At 35.4% G+C, this 23385-nt stretch overlaps 1 protein-coding gene across 1 annotated transcript in view; it reads left to right on the forward strand.

Moving 5' to 3' along the window:
* The window catches only part of LOC149541253 (DHHC-type zinc finger family protein), a 69300-nt gene extending 48715 nt beyond the window's left edge, over nt 1-20585 (forward strand). Inside the window, exons 4-7 of the mRNA XM_089802266.1 lie at nt 19341-19464; nt 19614-19699; nt 19837-19902; nt 19982-20585. Of these exons, the coding sequence (XP_089658392.1) occupies nt 19341-19464; nt 19614-19699; nt 19837-19902; nt 19982-20107 (402 nt within the window). The 3' untranslated portion in view covers nt 20108-20585. The remainder of the gene's footprint in view (nt 1-19340; nt 19465-19613; nt 19700-19836; nt 19903-19981) is intronic.
* Nucleotides 20586-23385: the final 2800 nt, after the last annotated feature.

Genomic DNA, 23385 nt, shown 5'->3' on the forward strand with positions numbered 1-23385 from the left:
ATTAATTATTATAACTAAAATTATTGAACATCTGAAGTTTAGAGACTTTTATTTTTTAATTAATTTCCTGCTATTATTTTTCTTTTTTCTAAGTGGTTGGTCTTAATTTTGCTAGGAGTATTATTATTATTTCAATTCAAAATAATACCAATAGTAAAATCTCTACAAATTCCTAGAAAGCTCCACCAAATTCTGGAAACACTGCTTTAGATCTGTCGCATCTTGTTCATTATTGTGATTATGTTGTGGAGCTTTTGTGTTGCCATGCTAGGATTTGCAGCTTAGATGCCAAGGCCGTAGTAGAGGAGCTGCTGTGGGACAAAATGCTGCTAGTTCCAGTCGCTGCGGAGATCACAGGCAGTAAATCCCTTTCTTCAAGAAGAAAAGGGGCTATGGATCTGTGGATTAGTACCTCGACACACTTGTTTTTTGTTTTCTCATTTTGAATATTTAGGGTTTTGGAAGTATGGGCTATGTTTGTAGAATCAATCATTCATTGTCTTTGATAATGACAACTTTGCATTTTTTACAAGTTATTAAATTTAGGATTTCAGAAGCATTGGCTAGGATTATAACCCAATGTTATAGGACTTGGCGAGTCCTAAGGCGAGGCAGCCTCCTAGAGGCTGGTGGCCTCTTGCCTTGAACTTGACCATGTCTTGGGCAAGTTTCCATAGACTCGCCAGACTCAGCAAGTCCCACTGGTTTGACTCTGTTGTCAACCAGCTTAAAATAAGTGCAAAAAAACATATTTTAATTGTTTCTTCCTTTTTGTTTTTGGTATGTATTGCATGTCTAAGACCTGAAAATGTCATTCTATCACTTGCAAGCATAAACAATAGAGAAAGAAGGCTTGAGAGAAGACTATTGGGGTTTCAAGAGATAGAGTAACAAATTGGTTGGCACTCATATATTGGTTGCTGGTTGTTTGTGCCACTTTGTAGCTTTCATCTAAGCTTTGAGAGGAGTTAAAAGAAGCATTTGGAGGAGGCTTCTACAAACTTGAGTTGCATTTCCATTTTTAGAGCCAATTTGAAGAGGTAAGTTACATTTCTTTTTGCTATTTTGTAAATTTTTTTACATTCATGAATCATTTTATGTTTCCATTTGTTTGTCTTTAATTTTGTTCCATTTTATGTTGATGAAAAACTTGAAAAGTAAGCAGCCCTAGTGTTTGTAAATTTGATTTTCTATATTGTAGATGCTTATTTTTTATATTTAGGATATATTGCAGCAGCAACAACATCATGTGTCAGCCTGAGGGTAGTGGATCTAGGCTTAAATCTAACCCCAATGCTGAACGTGATGCTAAACCATAGTAATGAGACTCGCCGTGATGCTAAACCATAGTAACAAGACTCGCCGTGAGTCGGGCAAGTTGTCCGAGTTAGCGAGTCAAGTTACCTCAGCCGGCTCAAAATGACCCATGACCTTGGCTCGATGGGTCAACTTGGCTGACTCGGCTGACTCTCCTAGGTGGCTCGGTTGACTCATCTGACTAGCTGATTTTTAATTTTTTTGCCTTTGTATTTACGTAATCGATGTATGTGATCAAATTACCTTCTATTTTATGATGTTATTGTGTCTTTAATCTTTATTCAAGAATGGGTGCATGGAATTAATTTAAATCCAAAAAAATCTCTAAATTTCAAGGGTTTTATCACTTTGCCGAGTCAAGTTACCCTTGCCGAGTCTGAGCCGGGTCACGAGTCAAGTTACCCTTGCCAAGTCCGAGGCGGGTCTGAGTCTCATTACTTTGTGCTAAACCATGCAAGGCAACACCCCAAGATGTCATACGTGATATGCAAGCTGTTTTAGAGGCATCTCAAGAGAAAAAACAAATTAAGAAAGAAGCAACAAAAAGAGATGGCATACTTAGCTAGAAGTGGAGAGGACTCTCCAAGTTATTGTTCTCCAGTTCCACCTACTAGTACTACTGCTTCTACGAGTGTGAGCATTGGGTCTCGGGTTTGTTAGCAAAAATTCACGTTAGATTCCATCTTTGTTGTACACACAACTTCAAGTGCACAACCATCGCTTGACAGCATGGGTTGGAATAAGGAGAAGCACGAGCAAGCGAAACTTGGAGATTTCTTTTTCTACAACAACCTTCCATGTAATGCAGCAAGGTACTCATTATTATTTTTTTAATTTGTATGTCTTCTCATGCTTTGAAGACTTGAGAATTTGTTTGTCTTCTCTTACTAATAACTTAAGAAGCAGACCTATTTGTTTATTTAATTTGTTCTAGCTCTCCTTATTGACAAATTGTGATAGATGCTATTACTATTTGTGGTTCGGGGTTCAAAGTCCCTAATGATGAGAAGCTAAAAGGTCCTATTTTGACTCGACAACTGGCTGATGTAAAAGTTGAAATTGAGGAGCAACAGAAAGTATGAAGGAAGTATTAAAGGAGGTGGGTGATGAGAATGTGGTGCAAAAGTCACAGATAATGCAAAAAATTATGTTGCTACAGTAAATTTCTTATGGAGAGGCACTACCACTTCTTTTGGACCCTTTGTGTTGCTCCATTGAACTCATGTTGGAGGATCTTGTTCAACTTCCTTGGATAAAAACTTGTGCATCGAGGGGCGGAGACAGTAGCAATGGCAGTGGCGGAGGCTAAAGCACCAGGGGACCCAGTTCAGGACCTTGAGGCTAAGAGAGATGGATTTGACCTTGATGATGAGGATTATGAGGATGAGTATGATAAGGAGGATCAGCCTCAGACACAAGGAGAGAGGATGGCTTCAGAATCTTCCATGACCTATCTTAGATGTACTTGTAGGAGGACATATGCTACTATGAGCCTTTATTTTGATATATTTTTTGAGCTTTTGATTCCATGGATTGCATATTCCATCAATATTGTAGACATTTTACTATGACACTATATTTATATTATGTTATTTAGTTTAACTTTAACTAATTTTCTTCAAAAATTAGCATTTATACTTATGTGATCTATGCAAAGTTGTGTATTTGTGCAAAGTAGGTTCTATTTATCTCAGTTATTGTGTATTTGATGTTAATTGACTAAATGATGCATGAGAAAAAAATTTAAATCCTTACAAATCTTTGAATTTCTTGGGTTTTTTTATTTGCCGAGTCCAGACGCTGAGCTTGAGTTCGTGATTGAACTCGAATTGTCAAGTCTGAGGTTGTAACACTGTTATAAACTATTGTTTCCTTCATTCCTCTTACATTTAGGGTTTTAATATTTATTCTCCCCAATAGTAGTGTCTAGAGCAAGCCGTTGAGCTTTTAGGGTTTTAGTCTAGGGCAACGTTGTCTAGTGTTTATGAGTTTGGTTAGAGGGGAAGCTTAGGCAGGAAAATGGATATGTAAAATCAAAATCTTCCATTTTCGTTCCCTCAAATATTTAGCGATGCATATTTGATTTACAAACTAGCTCTCGTAGACGCATGTCTGTATAATAAACTTCCTTTTCAATTTACTTTGGACTGTTAGATCACACTATATCATTAGTTAAGTAGAGAGAGTGTTGGCCTGGTTGTTCACATAAAATTTTCTGATACATCCTTAGTGAAAATTCCTTCTCCCTTTCAAGAATTAGGGTTTTGTGTTTTTAAATCATTGTTGACCTCAGAAAAATCCCTATTTTGTTATGTTGTTTTTTCCAATGTTAAATCTTTCCCCAGAGGACCTTTGAGTTAGGTTTGCATGCTGTGTTTCATTTAAAAGGGGGATTTGCGGGGAAAGTTATTTTAATGCCTTTATTCTTTTTCCCATGTATTTTTAAAATTTTGTTGGCATTACCCAACATTGCCTTAAGTTCCCATAAAAGGTTTTTAACCCAAGCTTTTGTTTTAATATTTTGCGGGTTTGCGTTTTATGTTTGACAAAATCAGTCAAGTCACGATGACCCTTGATCTTCCTTTGATCTTAAGGAATATCAAAGGTTGTCGTTTTGTCGCCAACAAGAGTTGCAAGGTCTTTACTCTTGGCAACATAGCGACAAGGTGACACCTTTCTATGGGACCCAGTCAGAAGGAGCAAGGTTTCAAAAGTAAATTCTGCGTTGTACATCATATGGTAAATCAACGAGCCTCGCTTTGTTGCCAAAGAAAGTTGATGGTTCTTTATTCATTGTGACATAGCGAGAACTCAACACGTGGCCACGTGGGCCTTTTCCCCTTGAGGCCAATGGGAATGTCAGAATAAGATAATAGCTATCCGTGCCCCATTCGTTCTTTGTCATAAATGGCCAGTCTTTCAATGTACTTATTTCCACCATTGATCTTAGATTAATCTAGGGCTGTCGTTATGTCGTCATCCAGAACTGATCAACCTTTACCCATAGCGACATAGTGAGAGTTCAACAAGTGGAATTTGGCCAGACTAGTCTTTGCAGAAATTGTCGTAGCTTCCAAATCATCAAAGGGATGCCAGATGCCAGATTTCCATTTGCCACGAGGGATACACTTTGATAGAGACGAGATGTTGGTCCGCACCATCAGATCTTTTCAAAATCGACAGTGGTCACTTTGTCGCCAAAGGAAGTTACAAAGTTCTTACCCATAGCGACAGATTTGACACATGGCATGGTAGGCCACCTTCATAGAAGTTCTGTAGCATCATCCTTGATTGTCTGATGTGCAAGAAATTGAGGGCTGTTGTTATGTCGCTAAAAGAAGTTGCTCGATTTTTATCCTTGGCGACATAGCGAGAACTCGACATGTGTCCGAGTGCATAAATGAATAATATGAAGTTGCCAGTAAGGAGAGAAAGGGTACACGTGGTGAAAGTTGATTGGATTGACCGCCAACTAGAAAGTTTGAAGCCGAGTCAGAATGCGTTTTATTTCTTGATCATTGGATTTTTGTAAATGAACGACTTGTTTTCAAACTCAAAGGGGAACGCCACTCTGTTTCAAGGAATGTAGTGCAGACGGTCAAGAATTTCATCCTGCGAAAATATTTTTCGATTTTCCTAGAGCCTAAACCTATTGAAGAACCTAGTTTTTTTGCCTGGTTGAAATTGTAAAATCTTCTATATCGACAATTCATTGCAGCATTCAGAGAAGAAAATAAGAAAGCCAATTAAGTATTTCCGTCCGCATATAATTAAAAGAATTTTTGTTTCTCCTGATTATTGTTCTAGTATGCCTCCAAAAAAGGGTTGAATATGCTAGTAGAAATGTTCATGATGATTTTGTAGAGCAATTAAGTGAATCTACTAATGAATCCACCCAAATAAAGAAATTAGTTCCTGTAAACCCTAGGCTCCGAATTGCAGATGGTTTATTTGACAAGGGAAATTGGACTAGGGATGCCATAACTTCTAAAACAGGGTTACAATTGTTTAAAAAGTGGTTTTCAGAGAGGAAATTGTTTGCTTCCCACAGAAATATTTGGAATTTTGACCTAGGTAAGTTAGTAGTTCTTGGAGTTTTTATGGATTTAGTCCTCCTCACAGCTGTAGCCCGAAACTATGATCCAATAGCTAGGATGGTGAGGAGAATAGACAGAGAATGCTTGATGAACATAAATGCAGAAAAAATACAAGAATTTTTGTTTCTCCTGATTATTGTTCTAGTATGCCTCCAAAAAAGGGTTGAATATGCTAGTAGAAATGTTCATGATGATTTTGTAGAGCAATTAAGTGAATCTACTAATGAATCCACCCAAATAAAGAAATTAGTTCCTGTAAACCCTAGGCTCCGAATTGCAGATGGTTTATTTGACAAGGGAAATTGGACTAGGGATGCCATAACTTCTAAAACAGGGTTACAATTGTTTAAAAAGTGGTTTTCAGAGAGGAAATTGTTTGCTTCCCACAGAAATATTTGGAATTTTGACCTAGGTAAGTTAGTAGTTCTTGGAGTTTTTATGGATTTAGTCCTCCTCACAGTTGTAGCCCGAAACTATGATCCAATAGCTAGGATGGTGAGGAGAATAGACAGAGAATGCTTTATGAACATAACTGCAGAAAAAATACAAGAAGTTTTTGGAATGGACCCGACCACAGATTATCATGAGGTCATTGATCTTCAGGGATTGGAGAAAGAATACTTGTCTTGCAAGGATCAAATTAGGCAAGGGGCACTAAGAGGACACTTGGCCACAATTGGAAATTTAACCTTTGTCACAGCATCAACTAAAGAGCCTTTCAAGAAACAGTTTTTCAATTCTAGGGCTATAGATCTCTATATGACTTTGTGCAAGGTCTTTGGTGAAGATGAGCAGGAGTTTGTACCAATAAAGTTTATGTATATGATGGTATAGATCTCTTCCTTTGGTGTGGATATTATTTTTAATTTTGCATCCTTTCTAGTAGAAGAAATTCACATAGGTCTAATTGGAATTGCAAAGGGCAAAATTGAGAAAACCATTGGTTTTTATTCTTTGTTGATGCATATGTTTTTGTATAAAGGGGTTACTTTCTTTGAAAAGGAAATGGTATTAACAAGAGAATATGAGGGAGAATCTCTGCCAGTTCAATTGTGGAGTGCAGATATGACCTGGGATGCAGAGAAGGCCAGTTTTGTGAGGTTTGATAGATATTTTGCATCTAGATTGAGGAGCCTGTTATTAAAAGATAACCCCAGGATACCTAAGGCGTTGCTAGATTTCATTAGGCCTATGAATAACCCTATTGGTTTGAAAGATCCCCATAATTGGGCAGACATCATACCATATCCAGTGTCAACAGTTTTTAGAGTATATGGATTCCAAGGAACTCCACATGTGCTTCCCTACCAAGTACCTCTTAAGGTGGGAATAGCCGAGATGTTATGGCAACTAGGTGGTTTGGAGGAAGCAAAACTGACTAGTAGGTCAAGAGGCTCTATTTTCCCATCTTGTACAGTTGCTCATTAGTTTATAATTACAAAGGGTGGTTGGTTGTTTTTATATAAATTTTTAGACCCATACAAAGTGGCTATCTCTCATGCTCGTTTTAATGATAGTGAAGGATTTTTTTGAAATATTCAGACAGAGGGCTAGGACTAGTGCTCAAAAGTATCAACCCTATTTCCCTGAAGATGTAATAAGAAATGATTTTTCTCTCCAAGAACAAGAGATTAAAAAAGAAAAATGGAGAATTTATTTTAGGGTCTTAGAATTCATAAATTGTTTTGAGAAAGATTATGGCCCTTTGAAAAATGCAAAGACAACAATAGACAAGTTGAATAAGTTGATGATCACCTTTCCAGAGATTATGGAGGCCATGAATGAAAAGAAGACCCTTTTTATCAATTCTTATCTTGATAAGGCAAGAGAAGTAATGAAAAAGTTATCTTTTACCCCTGCAGTAGGATCAGGGCAATTGGTCATTCAAAGGAGGCCTGGCTATATCCTCATCAGGAACAAAGAGCATACAGCTGATAAGGGGAAGCAAATAGTTGGATCAACCAGTAAGATCAGGGCAATTGGTCATTCAAAGGAGGCCTGGCTATAACATCATCAGGAACAAAGAGCATACAGTTGATAAGGGGAAGCAAATAGTTGGATCAGCTAGTACTACTTTGGAAGAGATGCCTGAAGAGCCAAGGCCCAAGAGGCAAAAGATAAAAGAAAAGTGCCCCAAATAGAAGACTACACACCCATTCAATCTCCTTTGCATATAGGGGATGAATGACTCACTAAGGAACAAATGGAACAATTAGGATCCCAATGGGGAGTATTTATTACTGTTGCAGAATTAGAGGAAGGAAATCCTCAGGAGCCTCCCATGCCTAGCCTTGAGCTAACTATTGTTGATTATAGAGGAAAGGAATTAGACCTTGTGGTAGAACAAGCTAGTCATGAATTTCTTTCAGATGACAGTTTTGTCAAATCTAGAGCTTTCTACTAGTTTGCATGGAGAACTAATATTGAAAAATTTGAAGAAAGGGTAATAAGAGGAAGGCAGAGCATCCAAAAATGGAAGAGGCAGCTATACAAGATCAGATAAAGGATGAAATGATGCAAGTGTTTAGAAGTTTGACTCCTGAAGAGGGAAGAAGAATGATAAAATCATCTGGGGTTTTGCTTTTACCAAATTGGGATATTGCAGATGCAATGGTTTTTAATACTGTCACCAAGAAGTTAAGTGCTGAAGAAAAGGTGGGAAAAGGACTTAGAGTGCTAAATTTAGTGAAGATCATGTTGCCTTGGTAATTTGGTCTTTGAGAAGAGGATCCAGAGCCAATCTTTCTCAGTCTGATGATACTGGAATGATTGGAGACTTGATTGTTAAGAGGGTGGAAGATACTCCAAACGATGAGGTTGTAGAGTTAAATGTTTAAACAACTACCTCACCTTAGCTACAACTAGGAAGGAGAAAAGGCAAAAATTGGAATTATAGGAAAAATATGAACAAGTTCTAGATGCTTACAATAAAGAAGTACAGAAGAGAATCGAGCTTGAGAATAAGATGAGAGGGTATCAAGGACAATCTAGCAAACCTAGGATTACTTACCCTCATCTTCCAATTGAACCTTTCAAGTCAACTTCCCTCATAGAGCTACCGAATACTCTGCAGAGACCTCAATTTTATACAACTGAGGATTTTGAAGAGGAGAAGAGCAAACTTTGGGCATTACATGTGGAATTGAATATCCAATATGAGGACTAAATAAGAAAAACAATCATGTATCTGGTAGATAAGGTTGGCTGGCCTACATTTTATGAGCAATTGGTAAAGATAATAGACATGTGGAATGAGATAAAAAGTAGTGAGGATGCTTTGAAGCCAATTGTGAATAAATGGAATAGCAGGGACAAAGATATTACTCTTTTGTGTTTTTCAGTCATTAGTTTGTCTTGTGAGCAAATAGAAAAAACTTTTGACATGAGTAATGATCTCTTTGATTTTGATGATAAGAGGGTTGCAGTGTAAAAGAGAATCATACTCTATTTCTCAAGGTATCTTGGTGAAAAATTTGAGCTTTTCCTCCATGCACTCAGGAAAATAGATAAATTAAAAGATAAGGAAGAATGGGCCAAAGAATTGGATGATTTGTTATGCCTTAGAATTAATAGGGTCATAAATGAAAAGGGGCATGCATGGTGGGCAAAAACAACTAAGGAAGTTGTTAAAGTTCAAATATTCTTTGATTCTCTTAGGGAGGAATTTGTTGAAATAAATAAATTAGTGGAATATGTTTTAAACAAGTAACGGGAAGTATTGAGTTTTAATTGGCCAGATGACACACTTTTTGACAAGTGGATGGCAGATTTTGTACATTCAAAATAGTTGGTGAAATTGATGAAGATTAGGTTGACCAAGATAAGCTACAAACAATTGATGCATCAGTTAAAGCAGAAGAAGAGAAGGATAAATAATCAACTGCAGTAACAAGTACATAATTTCAAACTGATGACTTGGCAGCAGAAGAATTAAGTGTAATTGTTAGTTTGTCAGTACATGATGACCTGGATGAAGAGCCACGAGTTAAACTCAGTTTTCAAATATCAGAACCTGGTCCATCACAAGCAAGTCTAATGGTCACACACTTTGAGGAATGACAATCATGTCAAGGCCAATTACAAACTCCTCAGCAACAAAGAAGCCGCAGCAGAAGTGGTCCCACAAGAGGAATATTCATGATGTAAATCTTTCTGTTGCACCAAATTTTGTCTTTTATGATAGTAGCCTTTTGTAAATATCTTTTTGTCTTAAGGACAATTGTCATTATTCTCTAGGCCTAAAGCTTGTTGCATCTCATACTATATAAATGAGATCCCAAGGCTAGAGAAAGTGGGTCCGAACTATTATGTAATTTTTAGTTTTTGCTAGGTTTACATTCGGTCTAGTTTTCTTGATGTAAATTTTTGTGATGTATTTTCTCTGCAAATCTGAAAATACATTAACATCCAAGGATCATACTATTTTGTCCTGAGTTGTTCTGAGTTTTATTCCAATGTTTATAATTTTCAAAGAAAATAAATACAAAGATGAACTATCACCATATTTGTTTTCTTTGAATGTTGTCTCCATTGTTATTGTCTGGTTATCTTGAGGTTGTATGGGCAAAGCTTATTCAATTTAATGCAACTAGGATAGGTTGTATATTAGTTTTATATCAGTTTGCTATTGCTTTTAATTCAATGAATTAAGTAAATGCTTCAGTGATATGATAGGATTTTCCAAGCAGTAAAAAGGATATGCATAAGAATGAGTTTTAGGGTAAATTGCTGATAATATTGATTGTAATGCAATCAATCAGGTCAAAATAGTTAGGTAGACTCTGAATCCCAATGGATAAGGCACTGATCGATTATTTCAGTTTGCATATGAAGAAATCACGGATAAGTATCAAGCAAAAATCTCAAAATCAAATCAATTTTACTTTAATGTATGAGAAATATCATAGCTGGTCAATACCTGGTTGCATTTAATTTCTGTGTTTTGGTTAGCTGCTGTTACCCAGAATTATGTGTAAATCTGAGAAGAATTATGACCAAATATTCTGCTACAGGGGATGAATGTTGTAAAAGGATATCAGTAAATGAATGAAGTGTGAATATAATATCTAGTATTGAATCACTTTTATCCCTTAGGTGCATCTGCCTTGGTTATGCAAAACCTAAAGAGTAGAAAATCCTTGTGGTTTTGTTGAAGTTGGGTCCAGATTTGAGAACTCCTTAGTTGAGCATAGGAAATAGCTAACCCTTAGACTAGGTTTTTCTTCATCATCTTGGTATCAAGTATTTTGTTGCTTGGTAGTTTAAAAACACCAACAGAGGGAACACAAAATTACCATGGCTGCTCAACATGCCACCCGATAGGTCTTGTGTCTTTTTTGTGTGCCCCTTTTCTTTCAAATAAGGGATCAAGGGCTTTCCCATACACTTTTCTTATGCAGACTTTTATAAGTCCAAGGAATTTTATGTAAAATGGTGTTGTTTTCTTTGTATTTTGCTTTTTTATTTTAGGATTTTGATTCTTTTCACTGGTGTTTTTTTTTATTCGATTTAATTCTAAAGTGCTGCAGATTTGTTAGGTTTGTTTTTTTCAATGAGACAGTGAAAAAGTGAAAAGATAGTAGTGCTGCAGATTTGAGTTCTTTGAGGTTTGAGGCAATAAAAAATTGAATGGGAAGGAAGAAATTACCAGACTGAAAATAACCAATAATATCTGGTTAAAGTATCCTATATTATTTGTCTACTGCAACATTTTTAATTTCAAAATCAAAATGCTTTAAAATTTGTTGTTTTACAGGGATCACGTGGTCATCAATTTGCTTTAGAGATTTAATATACCTTTTCATGTCATGCGTTTGCTAGTAATTTACTGTGACATCTGGTGACAAATTAGCCATTCATATGTCGGTTTGGCAATGTATGATTGGTCAGTCAGATCACCTAAATCAAACATGGGAATCTTTGCACTGTGGAAATCATGTCTGTGTTTCTGTGGAGAAGATTTCTGCCCTACATGCATGCATCCCATGTAAACATTTTTACTGTGGATTGGCAACTTTTTTTCTTTCTAAGTTTCTATTTGAAAGGAACTTGTTTTATTGTTTTTTCTTTTTGGGGATTGCATTACGAAGTGTCAAATGTCTCTACCATTATGGAGTTCACAATATTTAAAACTTGACTTACCAGTTTTATTTTATTTTATTTTGATCAATATTGTTAGCATTGACTTACCAATTTGCTTTTTAAATTTTGTTCAATATCGTTTGTTCTTTGATTTGGCGAAGCTTATTTATGAGATCCACATTTTTTTCCAGAAAAATCGAGTTGAAGAAAAACATTATATCTAATTTTTCAAATATGCTTTAAGCGGATTTGTATAATAGAATTTATCATGCTATTATGCACAACAAAATCAAATGTAGCCTCTTTCGAGTTCATCCCTGCCCAAAAATCGTTAAGTGTTAATAATAGTGAATGTAGAAAATTGTAGCTGGAGTGTGTAATGCAAGGTTTTTCGGGCCACCTCAGCATCAAAAGCCTTTTCTTAATAAGAAAGCCCTGTTATGGGATCCTGAATCTTAAAGTCCAGGGCTAATCCTGAGCAAAAATACAAAACAATAAAGCTGTACAGAAATCACTAAGTCTCAAACCCTTCGGTCCATTACCCTGAGTAGAAGCATTGATCAAAACAAAACAGTTGAGTTGCCTTCAACCTACAGCCTCTCTCATCTCACACTCTTAGCAAGAGAAATAACGTGTGAAGCAACATGAAGGGTCAGCCATGTTGCACAAAGTAAAACAACAGCCAGAAGCAAAAAGACCACCTGGTTACCCTCACTTCCAATTCGAGCTTCCCCCTAATTGCCTTTAGCATCGCTATCATTGAAATTGAGCTTGTTCCAATTTTAATCTGACCTATCCACCTTCATAATTCCTCCACTCCCCTCATTTAGCCATTTGAACCTAGGAGGCTAAGCATTGGCGGTTTGTTTCGGCAGCTTTTGATGAACAATTTTCCCTCTTTTCAACCAGATTTGAATTAACCCCCCGCCCCCCCCCATTTATTGATGTATATATGAAATCAATGATGATCTGATCCAGATCTTGTTCTGTTGAGAGATATTCTGAATTTTTTTAAAGAGATTTTGTTTCTGAAAGCTTGATAGAGGTTTAACTTTCACATAGTTCAAAGTTCGAACCACAAAGCTGATATGAGAAAACATAAGCTGGATGATGCAAAAATGATTTAAATTAATTCACCCAATTATTGATGCCAGTATGTGATCAATGATGATCAGACCAATTATTTACCGCGCAAACTGCCTTTGGCCTCCTCTGGTAGTTTGTTTCCTCAGTTTTTTAATTTTTTAATTTAAATTGACGGACGAGAAGGAATACAGTGTTTCTCTGATTCTCTCTGATTTAGGCTTTTGCTGAGAGGTTTTATTAGCTGCTCTTTGATTGACTGGTGCACCAGCAAATTACTGGCCTAAGAAGAGAACAATGACTGCAATATTGGTGATAAGGTGAGACTCGACCCTTCATGATGTTTGAGCAAGTGGAAGACTTGGGTGGTGGCTTGAATTTATGAGCCTCCTGCTTTTTCTGATGCAAAATTGAAAATTAAGATTGTAAGTTCTGTTTGGCCAATTGTAAGAGATTTCCACACACCGCAAGTCTAGGGTCAATATGAATCTGACTGCTTTCGCCATTGTAGATTAAAAGTGTTTGGTAATTTATGATATCTATAATGAAGTGGGGTTTTTTCTCGCTCAAAAAAATTGACGGAAGGTTGATGTTTCTAGAGGGCTTTTTTTTTTGTTTCCAAGCAAACAATTTAGTCTCAATAGTCAGATGAAACATATTTTATGGAATCTTGTAATTTGTAGAAATCTTAATGGTCAATTTTTAAATTAGGTTGATCTGTCAGTTTTATATTAATGAAGGCTGTGGTATATTTTCATTATAAAAAGCTAAAATGTGATCAAGATTTATTTAAAACTGCAATATATTTAAATATAAGATTTCTTAACTTAATCTAATAATATAATAAAATAAGTATAAACTTAAATTATTGTATTAGGGAATTGGAATACAGTATCAAATTAGCTTCAGTATAATTAGAAAATAATTCTTATGTAAAATGATATTAAAATCATATATTCAAAAATTTAAGGAGTTTCTTTATTGGTGTAAATTTTTAAAATTGATTTGACATTTTTCCTAACAGAAAGTCTAAAACTTATTTGGCAAAGGTTTTATGTGTTGTTTGAAGACAAACATAAATGGTTAGAGTTTATTTTACCCATAAATAACCCTTTGATTTTTCAGCAATGTTGAAGCCATTACAAATTGAATTGCTAATACTTCTGAATTTATGGTATATACTGCAAATTAAAATTACCACATGTCTTATCTACCTCTAAACCCTTGCACAAGGCAGGGACTCAAGCTCTCTCAGAGCTCTTGTTTTATACTTCTATTGTACAATTCCTCTTGAATGGACAGAATCTTCCTTGAGTTTTTAGGAAGTCAAAGAAACTATCATCTTGCTGACTGTTATGTTTGATTATTTGGTCCACTTGTCAGACTTTTCGAGGTTTACAGTAGAGACAAAAACTTTATGTTACTACAATCCCCTAACAACAATTTTAAATTTTTTTCATAATCATTCTCCTAACTTGTTATACATTGTCCTGCTTTTTCCATAGCGAATTAAATTTTTCGAGGTCTTCCATTCTTCTTCTTTAGTTTCCCTTCTTCCTCTTTTTTTGGCGGCACCCACCTTGGTAAGTTGGTGCGCTTAACAACATCCTCAATGGCATGTTTGCTTCTCTTTTCTACATTTTCCTATCTTTTGTGGTGCCTTCTTCCCTTTCAACATTTTGCGTGTCTTTTTTCTTCTCCATTAGGGCTTTGCCATGTACACTTTCCTTGCTAGTTCAAATTGAGTTCTAATTTCTCTTAATTTTTTCTTAATCTCCCTTGGCCATGAATGTGTTTGATTTGGAATTACATTACACTTTTATCTTTTCTTATGTTTGTCATTAGTTGTCTTTTCTAGTAGTTGCATCCATCCAAGGATTTCTTGAAGAATTTCCCCTTTCCATTCTCCACCCTTGGTACCTCACCCCCTCGCAAGGCAGACACCAAGAAGACAGTACCACAAGTTATAAAAAGAAATTCATCCTCTTTCCTGTATCCAGTTCAAAGTTTTAAAATGTGAATCTATTCTTTCTGCCCTTTATACAACCTAACTAGGGTTTTGACAATGGAACCAATATTAGCAAGAAAAATGGGGGACATAGACGAAGGTTTCATGAGCCCCAAGTAGTATTTGTATGTTTTATTCAACTAGTAAACAAAACAGTGAAACATAAGGCATTCATTAGATGTAACACATTATAAATAAGACTCCAGTATAATTTTTCCTAATCAATATCATTCTTATGCTTTCAGACCATCTGTATGTCTCCCTATTTAAATCATGATCCTTTTCATATCACATGTTATATCTTTTCTTCATATATCTTCTGTTATCTCTTCTACCTTATACATTCCCTTCCCTTACCCTTTTTGTGCTTGCAAGTTTCAATGCTTCTATTTTGAAATTTATTGTGTGTCTCTCTGCTTCAATTTATTTCTAGTTATCATCCTTCTGTGTGAGTGTGGTATTTATTTTAAAAGTATTCATTTTCTTCTTAACCTGGCAAAATTCTTCCCGTTTAAAAAGTTTATTTCTCAATTTCTGCTCATTTGTTGTAAACTCTGAAGGCATTTATTTCATAGTTATGAATAAGTGTCAAATGTCTTTCCTGCTTTTTGGTTAAAGCATACCTCATTTTTTAATTATCCAAAGATCATAAAAAACTGATCTTAAGAGGTATATATAGCTTCAAAGTACAGAGGGAAATTGATAATCAATACAACTTACCCAATTGTTGTTGACATTTATCTTAATCAGCCGGGAAATAGAGTTAACATTGATACATATCTCATAACGATAAATCTGTTAACCATCAAATATGAAGCTCTGCAAGCTCTTTTCTCTGAAGTGCAGTAGGATCTTTTGTGGTTGTGCTTGCTATTCTACTTTCATGCCAACACTTAGATAATAGAAAATAAAATGTATAATTAAGAAAAAAAATTGTATCTTTTTGTTAGACTGGTGTTAAGAAATGAAGAACATCTTGAAGATTATATGACAAGGTATTCTCTTGAAGAAGATAGCACAAGCAAGACTATATGGCATCATGGTTACATGAGGGCAACTCCCCCAAAACATTTCGTCCTTGATTCTTGTGGTGACCTTGGAACACAGCGATGGTGGGGGACAACCAGGCCACTATGTTTTCATGGATACCTCCCCACAAATCTTCGTCATGTGGCCTTATTTCCAAGGAATTTTTGTGATTTACCTCAACCATCTTGGAATATTATAGACATCATCAATTTAAAAAAAAAAGAAAAACAAAATTTCAATATTTTAATTGCTGATATGCTTGAATCAATTAAACTTGAACCTTGAACTTGATGTGTGATATGAATGTCTAAGCTTCAATTTTGATGCCATTTATACTCAAACTTTAAAAACGTGAAGCCTGACACATCTATATACATATGCACACATCCAGAGGCACAATTGCACACATATGTGCACACACCCACAACACTTACCCACACCTGCATCCCACATCCATACCTTCTTACCTTTCCCCAGGTCTCTGGTTCAACCCACTCTTGCAGCTACCCACCCACACACGCATAGGTGCATGTACACATGGATCCACACCCACAAACATCTACACACAAACCCACGCCCACATAACATAAATGCACACATATAATTATATATAAGTGTTATATATCCAGTCCTTTCTGTCCCCAACAAAGGTTACCCTTGACTACAGAAACATTGTGGAACATAGTTTACAACTTTACATAGATGATAATATATGTGGCACACAATTCTTTTTAAATGAGAGGAAAACATTAAAACATGAATACAATAGATGGAGTATGGTCATCAAGTGTGAAAGAATCCTTTTTAGAGTATTCTAAAATATTCTAAAAAATAAATAATTATTGTAAGTTGCCATGACAAACCTTCACTGAGCTATAATAGTTGAATGATAAGGAGAAAGAAGTAAAGGATCCATAGACAATTATAATTCACATTCTTTGCTGACTTATTTTTATATGATCCCATGCCTAATGAAATATAGTCTTACCTCTGAAGAAGTAAAATCAAGTTGCAGTTCATTGCGCCTCAAGATGTCAGGATTGGCAGGCTACTGAGTATTGACAATATCCAATAGCATGTTTGGATGCTGATTCTAAATATGTTATGTAGATTTGACAAAGAGGTGCAACCAAAATTGGTCCAACTTCCATTGGATGATCACTGCTCCGGTTAGAAAGTGACATAGATAACCTAGATGAGGCATAGTTGTAATTTGAAGTGTGAGACTTTCAACTTCAAAATTTGAACCATGTAAGCATTAATCGTTTGGGGAGTAACTTAGCAAAAAATTGAAAAAGTCAAAAAATATAGTTTTTAAAATTAAAGGTCATTTCCATTGCATAGATATATTGAGAGCAAATTAAATAAAGAGGTTAACCCATTAACTGTAGAAAATAGAAGGGATTGTACAAAAGCCATTGATTTTTCTATAATGCTTTTGCCATTTCCTTGCAGCAGTAACTCTAAACTTGCACTCAGTGCATTACCTAGCTTACCTTGTGGATCTCTCTGATCATTACAATCTAATTGGAGGAACTTAAACTTTTCTATAATGTCTAAACTCCTATTTACTTGTTTCTCACTGCATGAAAGCATGAAGACATGTACTAGCAAATTTTGGATCTTGATGCATTTCATATTCTTTCTTCTCTGATCTTCCTAAGCTGGAGTCTTTTTGTGAATAGATGGCTGCTCTCTAATGCTGAGATTCAGCACCTATCTTTCCAAAATATTGATGGTCTCACAAGCTTGTGTTGTTTTGGAGTAATTGTGTATCATTGCATATTTCTTCTCTTGACTACAAATTTACTTGTCATTTGGTTTCTCCATCACTGTTCTTGGAAGCTTCATTTACCTTGTATCACTTCTACACTTTGGATTGCTCACTTATCTTGACCTTTTGACAAGAACACAGGTAGCAAGGCTTCCTTTCATTGTTTTATGACAATCAATAACATATTGCTTCCCTGTGTCATGATAACATGTATCCTTTATGACTATATCTATTCATTGTCTAACATATGTTCAGATCTCTAATTTCTTCCAACAGTTTATAGATCGTATCTCTTGTTAGTGAATATTATCTTTAAACAGTAAGAAAAACTCATCAAGAATAGTCAATCACTCTTGATTCTTTTACGACAGTCAATTACTCTTTTCATAGAGCAGATGTTCACCTATGAGACAATCTTTTGATCTTCAAAACAATCATTCGGTCTTTGATAAAACAGACTTTCAAAACATAAATATCTCTTGAAACAGAGTAAGCTCTGAAAAAGGGTGAAACCCTTATCTAGAGCAGTGTAATAAACTTTTAAGACAATGGATACTCTCTGTGAACAGAACCATAATATCTCTGCCCCTCAAGAATCAATGAATAGATCTGCCTTATCAATCTAAGAGCATTGTCTATATATTTGAAAAATGTGACTATAAAAATGCTATAAACACATGAAAATAAATTCCCTTCACCATTCTTTGATGTTACCAATGCTTTAAAGAGATTCTAGAATCTTTCTGACAGTGAAAGACATCTTATCTCTTATTCAATGTGACTATTTGCTCACAAACCTTGAATGAAGACATTGAAATATACCAACATAGAGAGGGTTTTATGAATATGCATGGAACCCAACCTTTAATGTGACTATCAATCTAAGAGCATTGTCTATATATTTGAAAAATGTGATTATAAAAATTCTATATACACATGAAAAGAAAACCCCTTCACCATTCTTTGATGTTACCAATGCTTTAAAGAAATTCTGGAATCTTTCTAACAGTGAAAGACATCTCATCTCATATTCAATGCAACTATTTGCTCACAAATCTTGAATGAAGACATTGAAAATTACCAACATAGAGAGGGTTTTATGAATATGCATGGAACCCTAGCTTTAATGTGATCCCTTTCTTGACCATCATGTTGAATGTTCCTTGAAAGCTGCATCTTATTTGTGAAAACTACAGTAGAAGATTCTTTTTACTGATTAATCGCGATTTTTAACTGATTAATCACCCAAGAAAACTGTGAAAAAATTGTTGATGATCATTGATAAAAGATTTGCATTTTTTTGGGGAATAAATCGGCAGCATTAACGACTTCCAATTATTCCAGTATAATCACACTTTTTCACAGATTTCTGCTTCTATGATTTGAACATTGAAATTGAAGTTAGTTCCACCCACACAGACGCGTATATGGTTGTCCCCCAAAAATGGCTCTTGTATTGCTGCCCCCAAAATGCATCCCCTGCAGTCCCACTGTCACCTTCTCAAAACCCTAAAATTTAGCTTAGATCATTCTTTTATTATGATTATTTTATTAATCTGAGTGCCCACCTGTTCAAATGAAGCTTTGCCAAGTCTTTTGACTTTCGAATTAATTCTGCCATAAATTTTGAGTTTATTTATAGAATATATTGCTGATTTTTTCATATTTTTTTTCCCTATAATGAATTGGTCATGGCAGATTATCTATAACTGAAGGTTTTGAAAGCTGGAGGAATAAAATATAAACCCACCTTAGACCTTCTGGATTTTAGCTATATATACTAATATTTTTTTTCCTTGATCTATTTGTTGTTTCCAATATTCTGAATGTGTAAGCTTGTTGGCAAATGTACGGTTTACAGTTTTTCCATTGCATACCAGTAAAACAAATTGATTGTTTGTTGTATCTGATTTAGTGTGGTCTACATATCTTTCTTGTGATGCTATTGCAGTTCTACACTTTTTTGGAGACAACCCTTGTTACTTTGGCATTGCTGCCACATTTTGTAGCCTTTTTTAGTGAAGAGGAAATAACTGTCTCACCTGGATCTCTTGCAACTACCTTCCTTGGATTTGGTAAGCAAATCTCTTCATTTGGAGATCATGATGGTAGTTATGCAGGTTTTTAAACTTCTACTTACCTTTTTCATGTTGGGTAGTATTATTTGTTATTCACTTATGCATTTTATTGTGGTTTAAGTGATACCTATTTATTCTGCCATCAGTATTAAATTTGGCATTTGCATTGAGTGTTCTTGGTTTTATCATCATGCACATTTCCTTGGTGGCTGGAAACACGACAACAATTGAGGTAAGTAGCCATCTCTAACTTTTTTAGGTTTTCAACCTGCATTTTTCTTTGATGGCTGGTAACATGTGGGAGACTGAAGCAAATCTTTCTTGTTAGACTAAGATGTGGGCTTTTTAACATGATCTTTTTCCATCCAGGCATATGAGAAGAAAGTCACCCCAAAGTGGATCTATGATCTTGGACGAAGAAAGAACTTTGAACAGGTGCATTATTATCACTTCTGTTTAATACTGTTATCTGTACACGGGTTCTAGGCATTCATGATTTTATTCCCTCTTGCAGGTATTTGGTACAGAAAAATTATATTGGTTCATTCCTTTATATTCCGAAGAGGACTTGAAAAGGATGCCTGTGCTGTATGGACTTGATTACCCTTCCAAGCCTGATCTAGACGCACTGGAACTTTAATGTCTAATTAAGTATTATGTTCTGAAACAAGTTTTGCTTCTCAACTTCGTCATTATACCATTCTGTATCATAATAATGTGCAACTCTCTTTTGATGTAGTCACTTGTTTCAGCAAGTACCAGGGTGACTGCAGCTACACATCACCCTCATTGTACTATATGCCCTTTATATGTCATCTTTTATACATGGTTATCACACATTGAACCTTGTATGATTGAGCACAGCTTGCAAATGGAGATTTCAAAAGGCCAGGCATAAGAGACAAGAAATTTCTACATCTTCAAAGCCTTTTTAAGTTCTGTATAGTTAATATGATGGAGAGAAACACCCTGTAAGTGTAAAGTACTTCTCTTGTCGGTACTGAATGTGCCATTAGAATGTTGAATATAATAGCATGTATTTTTCAGGGAAACTGATGTTAGAAAATTCTGAAAGTTTAAATCAATAATGAACTCCTAGTTCTTAGCTGTTTCTATAACACTTTAACATCATAAAACATTCCTGTGTCTTCATATTAATGCATCTTTATGTGTTCGATACAGTGATTATTCCATCTTTAGCTTTTCTGTTATCTCCTTGGACTGCATTCTAGACTGAACAGGCATGAGAATGTCAGAGTTGAATGAATGCATTTACTTTGCGAGACGAGTAAATGATCATACAAGTTTTTGAACAGCCAAATCGCACTCCAAGTCTCTAGCTATGATGCATTGAATTCTTTAGAACTCCTTAATGCTGGGATAAACTAGGCACCTTGTTTTACTCTTTTTCTTGTGTACAGTCAAGTTCTAGAAGCTTTTGGTTTGTAAGAGAAATTTAAAGCTCAATATTTAGGTTATGTGCTATGTTGTTATCAAATAAACTAGATTTAGTGATATTGACTTTTATTTGAATGCTAGCACAATAATTGTGCAGTCTTTACATAGAGCTATTAGAAATTAGGCACTTGGTAAATGCAATTAGAGTGGATGAATTGAGCAATGCCAATTGTTTGCTTATATGGGGCACAAAATAGAAGAATGAGATGAAAAAGAAAAGAAAATTTGGGGATGCATATTTTAGATGGAGGACCTAGATGTGCACAATTTCATTCTTCATACATATATGGGTTACGATATAGATTGACTTCACTTGTGCTATTTTTGTCTCTTTCTAGTTAAATGACCCATGTAATTGTATTGCATTTTTCAATGTTTTAGTGATGCAGGAGCATTACACTAGTAAATTTGGACCTATTTTTTGACGAGGGTTGGTTGATTCTTTGACCACCAATGGTTGAAATATTCCATCATGTTAGGGCTGTCTATTTATTGACGGACAACTCCGTCGAAAATCAGCCCAATCTTTGTGAGGAGGTAGTGTCAGACCATAACTAGCAAATGCTGAAACTTTGATGATTACGAGAGGTTATCGACGAGCTTGCCATGCCATCGATGACAAGCTATGTCGAAAAATCGACAAAACGTCATCGAAATCCTATGAGATTCCAATGACTTTGCCATGTCATCGATGACAACTACCGTCAATAGATCGATTAATGGTTGTCGAAACTTTGACAATAGCCTTGGTTTTTTATTTTATTTTCATAAGAATCCTATTTGTTTGGTGATCCAAGGTAATTGGTGACTGTCATGCTGGGAACATTAGGAGTGTAAGAATCCGATTTGTTTGGTGATCCAAGGTAAGGCAATTGTCGATCTATGAGGAGTAAGTGTCCCTATTGATTTAAGAGTGGGGGAGTACATTTTCTAGTTTGATAGGTGAGAATTCCACATGTTTAGTTGACAGTCATAAGTTTGACAAAGTTAAGGATGCTATTGGTGGTTTAGTATTAGATATTAGTTCAAGGGTATGTCACAAGTTACATCCTTAGGCCTAAAGAGAGTCAAGGACTGAAGGGTCAGGGTTGATCCAAGGATTGGATAAATGAAAAGATGTAATTTGGGTTGGTTGGGAGAGAGGGAAAATTACATTTTATTGTCGATATGCTGATAGTGATGGTAGTTGTCAATGGACATTAAGGATGGAAAATAGTGTGTTTGAACAACCCAAGGGCATGGACATAGTGAAGGACAAGATGTCTCATGATGAGATTGATATAAAAAATTGTGATTGAGATCAGAAGTTGGAACTTGCAATATGATCAATAGTTGATGGACTGATCAAAGTTTGAGTGCTTGATGTTTAAGGAGTTGAGTTTTGAATAGTGACATTGGTAAGGGCAGATGATGTGAGAAGTTGTATCTTCCAAATAGTTGAGAACTTATTCTTATTTAAACATTGTGTGTAACGCCTACTTATAACCAACCAATCTATGTTCTGAGGGGTGTGTCTCTTCACATCCTTGCAAGATATAAGATGGGATTCAAACTCTTTTCAAGGGGGGATCAGCCAGACATTTTTATATTACAATATAATCCTCCACAAATTACTACAATAAGAGAAGCCTTAATAACATTCTATCCAATTGGAATAAGAAGGAGATCATTGATTGACATCTTTAATTATTTCGAGTTCCAAGGTAATTATAGAGGAGCAGAACAATGACAAGAAAAATGATCACAGTTAGCAAGCGTTGGAAGTAAGCGTCCCTATTTTGAAATCAATTTAAGGCTACACTCAATCCAGGTGGACATACATAATCTCACTGTAGTAAGTGAAAAGATATCGAATGAGATGAGGAGACAAACATAATTAAACTCAGAACCATAGTAGAAATCAATGACGTCAATCCAATGTGTTCCCTATGAGGAGATAGAATCCAACTCAGCCCTAATATCATTTGACGTAGATAGCCAACATTCATAGACATTGAATTGGAAGGAGACCAGGGAGAAGATGAGCAAACTGCCTACTTGAGGGAATAAAAACATACATGTTGACTTATAATACATGATGCAGATCATTATTTACTATAATATATAAATGCTTAAGGGGTCTTTCCTAAGTCGTATATAAAGCTTTGATGGGAACATTATATGCTAGAACAATGAATATCTTGTACTCAGAAAATAGAGATGATTGCAATTAGCAAGCACGACATATAATGCCACACATGTTATAGTCAAAGGTATAGGAACTCAATAAGCATTGAAACATCCATCTCTAGTATGGAATGGGGAATCATATTTACCAAGTAACTCTATGAAGTAAATAGAATTTGACTTCAATAAGCAGATGTTATGTACAATCTGCAAATGGAGAATACTGATGCGATAATAAAAAAATCATTTCAAAAATATTGTTTCCATCTCAAAGCATTTACTTCTACTGCATGA

The sequence above is a fragment of the Cupressus sempervirens genome, chromosome 9, assembly GCF_028749045.1.
Source record: "Cupressus sempervirens isolate cs-2001-9-10 chromosome 9, ASM2874904v1, whole genome shotgun sequence".
Taxonomy (NCBI): Eukaryota; Viridiplantae; Streptophyta; class Pinopsida; order Cupressales; family Cupressaceae; genus Cupressus; species Cupressus sempervirens.